Genomic DNA, 11,167 nt, shown 5'->3' on the forward strand with positions numbered 1-11,167 from the left:
AATAGGTTGTGTACAGCAACACTGTTACAACAAGGGCTGAACCAGCAGTCCTCTGAACACTGATAATTGTGGGAAAAATTACTTCAATGACTCAAAGTGACATAACCAACTGAAATGCTACCAGCGTTGACCACTAACTGGTTTGCTGTTTCACACCAGCCACACTCACCCCAATTTCATCTAATTCACAGTAACACCAGCAGCCGGGCAAAGCCGAACTGAGTGATCCGGGTTACAGCACCACTGTAACAGTATCACTTCCGCTTTCAGACCACTTCTTGGGATACAAACCAGCAGTCTGTATCCCAAAACAGTGATAATTGTCACCCACAAAGCATTGTTACCATCAGCCCTCAAAAGCCACAGCCCTTGCGGTGGAAAGGGAAAAAACTACTTCAAGGTCCCAGAGCTTGATGATGTAACCACTTGAAATGCTGCCAGCATTGAGCAATAAGATTTGGACATTTCACACTACCCACATATGTATGTGTGGCTAGTTTGAAATAGTATATTAAAGTAATATATAAGTCACCTTAAATCATATTTGCATTGATATTACATGACAAGATAATTTTGCATTAAAAAAAAAAACATGCTCACCATTTTACTTGCGTATGGTTTTTGCTATTGAGTCTGAACAGCAGGTGTCAAAACCTCAGCAGCTCAGTGACTGTGTAGTTGATGGACAACTATTATTAAACCGTGTCTCCTGATTTCCAAGCAGGCATTTTCCACTATTCGAAAGCTATATCGATGTGCATGTGGTATTTCAATTTGCGTATTGTCTCTCAAAAAATAAAACCATACTCCATGGTAATGCTACCTTTCTCCTGCTCCTTTGAAATTGCTCCTACTAGAGATCGCTCCTCCCCCTTTGTTGACCAGCCCCAAGCAGCTCTCAACGTGAGAGCGGCTAGCTACAGTAGCTAAATGAAGTAGGAAGTCAATGGGCGTTAAAGAAAGTGCATTTTAGTTTGCTTCAGATTGTGTGGTTTTTAGAAAAAGTAGTTATATATACTTCGGAAACAAGAAAGTAATTTGGACAAGTTACGTTAGCTGTATTACCTTCCTCAGCATGGATTATATCAGCCACACACCTTGACAAAATTATTGTTTAGGCTAGCTAACGTTAGCGTAGCTTGCTAAGACAAATAGTAATCAAAAGCTCACTGGATGGCTGGTTTAGTTTATATCAACGTATGTTTAGGTAACTTGCGCCACACAGTTGAAATGGAAAAATCACAATAATAAAAAGGTTAAGTGTTGACTACCTGACTGATACGGTAAGTTTTAGCTAGCTGTTTTAAAAAAAATATTCGCTTGCTACGTTAAACAAGCTAACTAGCTAGCTATGTTAGCCCGTTATTTGTTAAGTTCACTAAGGTCGACGTTAGTTACTTAAAATGAGTAAATGTAACGAAGCTACTCGCTAACTTAGTTGGCTAGGTAGGTAATGGTTATCTATCTAGGTAATGTACAATCATTGTTTTAATCTTGTCTCGTTTGTCATGTAAAATATTTTCGCCACCCGTGTTTACATACTTGGGTAGTTAACATTCGTCGCAAGACTATAGTTGTTTTTCTTCGTTATTTTGTTTTGATTACTGTATATTATTAATTGGCTTGGCTTATATTAGTATGTGTTTTGAACTGTTGCTCATTGTGGTATTGTACGTCTCCTGCAGATTGAGGATTCCTTTATTCCCAAAAGGTGACGTAGGTATGGTTTCCATTACATTTTTCCACTTGGGGTTTACAGTAAACATATCAGCCCAACTACTTCAGATGATCACACAAAATGAGCCATGTCTTTGAAATGTCTAAACCACACTACTTTGTTTTAAGGCATGTACTGTGTTTTAACCATGAGACCCTGCAACTAGTGATCTAAATATGGAGTTGTACTGGTATATGTAAGTAACTTGAAGTTAATGCTTATTTTGCTTTAATATTATACATATTTTTATAGCTGTAATCCAATGTGTTTTCACTAACATTGTCAGCCTCTTAATGTGTGCTTATAACCTAAATAAGACATTAACTTTGTCTTTATTTTCTGTGTTCCTTCAGAGTGGTCATCATATTCATCATCATCAAAATATTCTTCTATGTGTGCTGGTACCGCTCACGCCAGAGACAGCTGGCCGCGTACCTCAGCAACCCCCGCAATGCCCAGATAGTCATTGTTGGAGGGAGGGCCTACCTGCATCAGATGTGTGAGAGACAGAATGTAAGTAGCCAGAAATGCGTGCAGTTATTGCCAGGGCTTTGAACCAAGGCCATGAGGACAAAATACAAGGGCCAATGACACGAGTCATTGTATATCATCTGGCAATCAACATTTGTTTTTCGGAGTAGGGGCATCCTGTTTGAGCCACAGCTTTCATGCATCATCTGTGTTCTGAGAAATGGTGACGTACACTTACCATTTATGGTTATTTGTTCTTTTTGCACTCTGTCATTCACAGTGAAGCACATCACATTCAGTCTGAGTAAATAGGAAGGAGCCTGGGGGATTGATTAAGGTTGCCCTCTCCAATGTGTGTGTTTGGGGGAGTTGTTTGCTTTCCTGTTTGCTTTTAGATGAGTCACTTGCGCTCTGAACGAGTGCCTGGGAAGGGGAGGCTTTCTCACTGTGTGGATAAGTTGACTCAAACCTCCCACAAGTGTGGTGTTTTACACCATGTTCATGCTTTGTTTAGTAAGTGTGCGTGCACGTTCCTGTTTATCAGTGAGGGCTGTGACAGTAATTGGAAACATCACAAGACCCGCATTTATGTGTAAAGACAGTCATTGATGTATTAAAACTGCCAAAACTGTCAGTATTTTTCTTCTTTAATATTGAAGTTGAGCAGCTGATAATGTGTTGTAGAAGCACTCATCTACATCCAAGTACTTCAGTCAACTGTTTGCTGGGGTTGTTTTCTTCAACATGATATGTTTTCATTGCGTGCTTGCTCTGAAATTTCGTTTAAAACGATTGACGTCTCTGAATATTAATACATTTTTCAATAGTAATTGACGAGGTTGCGGCATCATCTGCTGATATTGTGTCCAATAGACAAGGCTCCATTTAATTGTCAAACTTGGCAATGTAAACTGGTATGCAATATTTACCTTTTCAATCGACTAATCAACTCTGATCGATATGATATAGACAAGCTGCGTGCATTTCTTTCTATTTTCCTAGTTATCAATTCCGTCTTCGTTGTCTTCCACATCACTGTTTCCTTGTCTCTTTTAGGATATACATGCTAACAGATGAGTCTTCATTGACCCATCCAATCACTGAGACCTGAAATCTTGTCTGTCACAGCCCTTGTATCCGTACTTGTTTGTTTGTGTATGTATGTGTGAGGGTGTGTCTGTGTGTACATGAGACAATGACCTAAATGATATGTCAGAACTCTGGCAAGTCTTAGGTAGCATTGTGTGGGTTAGAGAACAGGTCAGATTGAATAGCTTTGTTGTGTTAATTGGCCTACTGATTTGCTAAGCTTTTCTTTTAGATTTTTAAAATATTTTAAAATTCAATCGTGATAAAAACCTTCCAACCCATATAACCTTAGAAAAGAAGGCCAAAATGCACATTATTTCCTGGAGTTTGCAAAGTAACATTCAAAGTCACTTCCCTTAGCAACTTGTGTTTGTACTGCCTAGGGACTTCTCCCAAAATGGCAAGTTTTACCATCTGCTGTGAGTGGTTTTATTGTCCTTTGTGGACTAATATGTCCTGAATCACTGACGCATAACTTTAATCACTGATGCATTGATATTTTCAGACAAGTCTGGGAGAACACTTTCAAGCCCAGATTGCGATACATAATCTTTCAGTCCACCTTCCAGTTCATTCTTTTTGTACCGCAGAGGTAATTACAACGTGAACACCTGGAAGCCATCTCCCTTAATAAAAACCCTGGCTCCAGCATTCTATGAATTCAAAGTCACTCCTCTCCGACTGAACTCCACCATCACTTTTAATCGTTCTCAAAACAAAGCGAAAGAGGCAGAGCTGAGAGGTCGAAATCTGTCCAAGTAATTTGGCAGATCTATAAAATGTCCGCTAGCTTAACTTTCTCCGGTTCCAATGTGTTTATCATGTATTTATCAGTTCCCGTTCCATTGGTGTGCTCTTGGCGTGCTCCCCTCTCTGTTGATTAATAGTTGAGGATCAACTTATGTCGGTCATTTGCGATCGCTTATTATTCCTTGATTAGTAACATTAATGCTGAAACATTAATCATTGTGATGTCCAGATTGTTCAGTATTGCAAGCTGTTACACCCTTTCCAATTCAATTAACATTTATTTTTCGATTGTTAGGGTTCTGGGTATTGTTGCACCTGCATCCCTTAACCATGAACACCGTCCAATCAAATCAGTTCACCTAAATCTTGGAAGTTGTGGGAATGGATATACAGTGGGCGATAGGAAACATGAGGACAATCAAAGCCAAATATCAAGATCTTCAATTTGGGGAATCCCCTTAATGTAGTGTTATATTTAGGATTTTAGCAAACAATTATTTCACCCATTGCCATGTATCTCTTCATTTTTATTTGCCTGAAGTGTATTTTACATTAATGTTAGCAAATGTCTATATCCTGGTGAAACTGTAAACTACCACACAATCCCTTAACACTAAGGAGTACTTAAAAGAAAGAAAAGGCAGTGGATGACCCAAAATTGTCTATCTAATGGACATAACTTAAAGGTCACTACCTGAAGGGAAAAAACTTAATCCAGTAAATTGTTTGCTTGTCGTATGGCATAGTCATCTGGCACCAAAGTATACCCTTTGGCTGGGAGACATTTTACTCAAATTGGCCTTGTAAGGTGTGTAACAGACTGCTTTTTGGGTCTTTCCAATCAAGCCTTCAGTCTGTGTTTTCCTTGCCTTATTAAAGCAACATGGTTAAGATGAAATATCGCCCACATATGCACTTTACAAGATAAGTCATGCTATCAGTACTCGACCAAACCCTGTCTTTGTAACTACATGTTCCTGTGAATGTAATCCCCCCCCCCCAAAGTAATCTCTGGTAATTGTGATAAGGGCATTAGCTAGCCACTCAATAAACACCCCCCCCCCCCCTTAGTTTATGGTTTAATATATAGCATTTTAACCCTGAAATTCATTTCTCATTCCTTCTAATCTGTCTTTGGATCAGACAACAGTCCCTCGTTTAGGGTAGAGACGATCTGCTCAAACCCAATCTATACCAAAATGACTAGGTAAAAACATAGTGGAGGGCGCACAGTTTTTCTAAGCTATAGTGCGTTCAGTACTGTAAAAGCTTTGCTACACAAACAAGTGTCTCTTAATTTGATATGAGGGCACCAAGTCACTACTCTCAGAGCGAATGGTCTTGTAACTACTTCAGATTCTACAAATTAAGCTTTTAGATTTGTTCCTGCCCTGCATTTACAAAAATTACTACCTGTGCCTTTTGTCTTCCAGATGTGGTTTTTTGACTATTTATAGTCGTTAGGGCTAACATTCTCAGAGCAGAATTCCCCCAGTTCTTAAAATGTCTGTTAGAATGTCAGTATAGGGAGATTCCAGCCTGCGGCTAGCTTGTAAAGCACCCGCCTGTAATGAGAATACTCTATCTGCCTTACTATCAGCGCTTCAGATGTGATTGGAGCATGTTGGAGACCATGCGCACACCAGACAGTTGTGCTTAGATGATGTTATTGTGTTTGTGCCTGGAGTGAAATGGGCTCGTTCTGCCAGGACATTTCTCAGACTGAAATTAGAATGTCAGTCAGAATGTAGCTCTGTGCTATGAAGAAAAATCCCAACCCCATGAAAGCTGTGCTGTAACCCAGATTGTCCTAACCATGGTTCCACCTGGTCTGTCTCAGCCACACCCCAGTGAGCTAGCTTTAATGACCTGTTGCACTCCACTCCAAACCTCTGCTTCCTCACTGCTAAGTACGACCCCGCCATTGGCTCAGCCTCTCCTAATTTTTTTTCCTCTCTCCTCCTTGTCGTCTTTCAATCTGCCAGACTAAATCCTGACGCTCCCTGGTTAGATTTTAATGGAATGTTCAGCGAAGAGGCCCTGGAGTCATCCATAACTCCGGCAGGCAGGCCCTGGAGTGAGGCCAGTGGGGGACGAGAGACACCAGTTATCCCAAATTGCTCCCTATTCCCAGTGTAGTGCTCTGCTATCCATCAGTGGGAAGCCATTTGGGAGGGAGCAGGAAGCAGGGGGAAGAAGCCTGCCTGCGTGCCAATAATGAGCTTTAGTTTCTGTTTGGCTTGTGTTTATCGTCACACTTCAGTTGAGAATGAGCGTGTGTGAGTTGTTAATTTCCTTTCTTTTTTTGCCTCCAGACATCTATCTGGCCCAGTTGGTATGGGGTCCAGGATGAGGGATCTGTGGGCGAGCCTTCTGCCTCACTCCCTCCGACAGCATCTTTCTCTCACCTAGACATGCCTCCACCATACGAAGTTGTCTCCGGAGGTAACGCGCGCGCACACACACACACACACACACACACACACACACACTTATATAAACCGGATATGGTTTAGGTGACCTTGTTTGGTGGTGACAAGACAATGCAGCAGGAAATGTATCATAGAAACTACTTCCAGCTTACTAAAGATGAAGACGCTGTGCAGCGACTTTGTAAGACTACATTGAGCCTGTACATTTTGTAAGGGGGTGTCCAGTACAAAGTTTGACCTGGTTAACTGACATTGGGACGTGTCGTTCATTTAGCCCGGGGCCTACAGCTCTACCGACCAAGAGAAGAACAAGCCGTTGAGAAACGGCCTCATCGCTCAGTAAAATTACCATGTTTGTTTGGCCCTCTAAAACCTCTGCAACCAGTGTTTTACAGCCTCTAAATTCCCACTGCTGCCAAAGGGAGTGTGTTCTGCCCCTGTCGAACCGAGGGCACACAAAGATGGCCCGTTGTTGGGCGTTCCCTGAAGTTATACAGTAACATTATCTTTACCAGATTGTCTGCTTCGAAAGGGGACGCATTGTTTCTCTTTCTGCCCTGTCACTAATGCCACCTGTAGTTTGAGTAAAAAAACATGTAGACACAGATGTCTGGTAGCACCACGTCTTGGGTCAGTCATGCTAAGTTCACCTGTCGAAACCTTATGATTTTCAAGACTCCAGGCCGCAAACATTTAGGTGAATTTTCTGTCCCCTTCACTTGGCTGTTTGAGCTACATTTACATGAGGTTGCAGTGGGCGCACACCTTATATTTTAGGACACTGAAATCTGGATTTTGGTCTAATGTCAGTGTATTATCCTAAGTTCCTGAGTGTTCATGTGGTTGTTTGCTGTATGTGGTCTGTGGCGGTGTGTTGGGCAAGCCGCTCTGTCCTTCTCCTTTCCTGGGTGAGAAAACAAATGCATTCTAGACCAATGTGAATTTTAATTGTATAAAATTTTTTAACTCAATTGTGGAGAGGTGTTTCTTTAAAGATACCAAAATTATACTTAATACCGAAACGAGAGCAGAGAAGTCAGATTGTTATCCCAGACTCAGGTTGAAACTGCATCTCCACAAGTCAAAGTTAATTTAAGCCTCAGTTGCTAGGTAGCTAGAATACCGATCTACTTACAACAATACCACTGCCAATATTGGATGAGGAAGTAGGGGATGTGCAAGCGCTTTGGCTCGATAAGCACATAGAATTTGGTCAAAAATCAATTTGCTGGCTGGAATAGGGCAGTTATTAAATCTAGGTCCATTATGGTTTCTAAACACTATGGATCTTGTTTCGGACATTGAACATAGGGGTAGGCTTAACTCCCTGTCAGGGGTAATTGTTAAAATCTTACCATGTTCCACTGCCCCTATTTTAACTTTAACTTCTGTCATGATGCCATGAATTGTGCTCTAACACGTCTTAGCGATCTGGTTGTCTGATTGAACATGGGATAACAGTTGCTATGCGTATACTTGTGTAGAACACATCCATCCATTTCTGTTGTTCTGAAACCAAGTATTTTGTTCAAGTGTCCTTACAGTACTCTGCACTGTCAACTTAATATCCTTTTGTCTTAAACCACCCTGCATGCTTGCAGACTCTTGAGGAAGCCAAGCAGGGTTTCACACAGCTTTGACCCAGAAACCCTATCTCTAGACCAAGCTGAAATTAAAATGATCATACAGTAGTTCTCACTGATGTGAGCTTCCTACCACATGGACAGGTTTCACGATTTGTTTCTGGCATTGGATTGCTCCTTCTGAATTAATATCCCCGTTGCTGACTAACGCACCATTCTTTACCGTTGTTTTCCCTTCAGACTAGGGATGTGCATTGGACCATATTTTATTATCCCAATAGTATGTTGTTATTCGAATAGTATTCGGTTAACCGAAATACATGTTTTTTATTAAAATGTTTTACTACCGATACCACATGAACGCTACTACAGAACGTGTTCTCATGTAACATCGGCTCAATAACCGCTGTGACAAACAAAGCGACTGCGTGCTTGGAGGGAGCCGTGTGGTTGACACGCAAAACCACAGAACTAGAAGACAACATGAATCAACACGTTGGATGGAAGGGTCTAGAGAAGCTAGGTAGCTAAGCTAGCCAGCGATGTGCCATTTGCTTAACTCACCGCACTCTCAACCCCTTTTCTGTTCCACAGCTGGACTTTACGTAGCATTTTGTGGCCAACAATTCCGGAGATAACATTAATTCAGTAAATATATTCCATCTTCCCTTGAATTAGTTCACTTTCATACAAAGAAGTAGATATTGCATCATTCTGACTGACTAGGCCCGACCACCCTACTGCGGCTTTGATTGAGGAATATAAACAACAAACACGCGTGAAGGAGCGCATGTTAGAAAAACGACTTTAAATATGTCATGGTATATCATCATATGTAAACATTTTAGATTGGAATTTTAAAAGTATTTAGAAAAATAACATTCAAGTGTATTTTTTTCAAGCAATGGGGGTTATTTGAATACACACACAAGTATTTGACTATCCGTGCCCATCCCCACTTTAGACCACACAGAAAAGATGTGAACTTGTCTCTATTGCTGCTAACTGACCTCTGCCCTCTGGTCTTACAGCGGACGACCTGAAGCCTCCTCCATACAGCGAGCTTGCCCAGAGTAATGAGGCTGACAACTCCTGCCACGCCCCTCTCCCCCTCCTCCCTCCCCCTCTGTCTGAGGGAGATGACTCTGTCAGCATCATCAGCGAGGCCCCACCACCGTACACCCCCAGCGCCAATCTGCAGGAGGGCCACTTCACCCTCTGCCAATCACACTCTGATGACCGACACAGCTAGACCAATTGCAAGTCCTTATGCCGACGGACTCTTTTCTGCCTATCCAATTGCTGCCCTTCTCCCTGCCTTTTGACCTCAGCAATCCCTGCCAGCTATGCTCTTACTAAACTGTGGGCAGATACCGTGTTTTAGTTTTTCAGGTTTTAAAACGGTTGTTTTCTATTTTCTACTATTTGAAAGTGATTTGTGTTGCTGAATATGATAATCAGAGATGATGGGGTGGAGTTGATGAGTTTGGCTTTGTCTGACCTCTCTTCTGCTCTGGAACCAGTAGAGAGTGGGAAAGAAAGATTTACACAAAAGCCAGTTGAGAGGAGAAAGGCAACTATAACATCCACTCCCCACTCAGTCCATTGATGGCCTTTATTGCTGTGTGCATTTCTCCGGTCCATTTCTCCATCACTTCTACTAAAGACCCTCTTAGAACTGACAAAGAGGCTCTGTCCTGCTCACCTGTCTGTAACGTCCAACAGTATTTGCCTTGGAGATTGAGAGCGATAGATTGATACACATAAAAGAAAATGTTGGAAAAAAATCATGTTGCGGGCATGATTATTGTTGTACATTGTAGCTTAATCTTATCTCTTAACTCTTACTGGCTTAGTTAGGACCTAACTGTTCTGTGCATTATATTGTCATTTTCTGTTATTGTCATCCCATGGGCAAAGAGATTTTTTTTTACGATTATGGTCTTGGTCCTATTTTCTGGTGAAGTTGTACAGTATGCCAGCACCCCTAGCCCTAGGCAACCCAATGCCACAGTTTACTGTGAGTTTGAGCGGCGACTAGAGTGGGCGGACTGAAGCTCCAACTTCACATGCAATTATTTAGTTGGATTTCAGTATGCAAAGAATAGCCTGCATTTACACAATTTGCTCCTGTTTCTGAAATTGTGGAGTTTTGTCGGCTATCCTTTCCATGGTCATCTCCATTGACACATTGGCATGTGATTGCTAGTGTCATAACTGCTGTCATTGTAATGTGTCGACTACCCATGGCCCTGATTGGCTCTTCTCCCAAAGTGTGCCTTTGTTTACTGTACTTCGTTTCAACTGTCTGTTTTTTCCCTTCCCATGGCCATGAAGTACATGTGATAATTGCCTGATTGTGACCTCTCCAAATTTTGAAGTGAAAAGTACCGTGTGAAATTTGGGAACGAACCCTTTGAAACATGACTATAGGTGTAGAATGGTAAGATTGCCAGTGCATTTGAGGGGCCTTTTAAATTATCGTTTTATGGTCGATGATATGATAATCCTTCATTTTATAATGACAAGTCGGTGTGCTCTCGTCCCACATTCATTACATTGGCCCAAGAACACCAACTGGAATTAGTATTGAGGTATTAAATTAAATCTCTGCACATAAATCTAGTCCAGAATTAAGTAGATTACTAAAATGTTTTTCATTGTTATTTGCATCCCTATGGATTAGGTGCTAGATGTATTGGGAGTGTAATTATTTGATCCTGCATTTCAAAGACTTGATTTTATTTTTGAGTAGTCATTTTAGACTGTTACTCATGACATTAAACATTGTTCATGTATATCGTTTTGAGTCTCCCTGCTTTTGTGCTGTACATATGTAATTGTCTTTTTGAGGACTTCTATTGAAGGATTATACATGAACTGTAGCTTCAATATTTTTCTACATGTCTCCACCTGCTTCTCCTTACTCTTACACCCAACCAGTTGTGATATTTTGGCCACTAGGGGGAAGCATTGCTCCATTTTTGACTGCCAAGGAGTAGCCTTTAAGAACCACTTGTTGACAATTAAGGATTTTGGGTGTTTCTATTTTCTATTCTCTTCCTCTTGATCAATGACACAATTTTATTGACATTGGCTTTAGATTGCAGGAATTGTATGTTTTT

At 41.2% G+C, this 11,167-nt stretch overlaps 1 protein-coding gene across 2 annotated transcripts; it reads left to right on the forward strand.

The window, feature by feature from the left end:
* Nucleotides 1-875: 875 nt before the first annotated feature.
* On the forward strand, nt 876-10,845 carry si:dkey-118j18.2. Of its 2 annotated transcripts, none has more exons than XM_034289411.1 (6): nt 876-1,283; nt 1,686-1,711; nt 1,846-1,913; nt 2,071-2,230; nt 6,343-6,472; nt 9,074-10,845. In XM_034289411.1, exons 3-6 carry the CDS (start codon nt 1,894-1,896, stop codon nt 9,292-9,294), a joined length of 531 nt encoding a protein of 176 aa, XP_034145302.1. In that variant the 5' UTR covers nt 876-1,283; nt 1,686-1,711; nt 1,846-1,893; the 3' UTR covers nt 9,295-10,845. The 2 variants fall into 2 exon arrangements, with proteins under 2 accessions (XP_034145302.1, XP_034145301.1); XM_034289410.1 differs by having other exon boundaries at nt 877-1,283; nt 1,686-1,720.
* The last annotated feature ends 322 nt before the right edge of the window (nt 10,846-11,167 follow it).

This window comes from Esox lucius, chromosome 21 (assembly GCF_011004845.1).
Source record: "Esox lucius isolate fEsoLuc1 chromosome 21, fEsoLuc1.pri, whole genome shotgun sequence".
Lineage (NCBI taxonomy): Eukaryota > Metazoa > Chordata > Actinopteri > Esociformes > Esocidae > Esox > Esox lucius.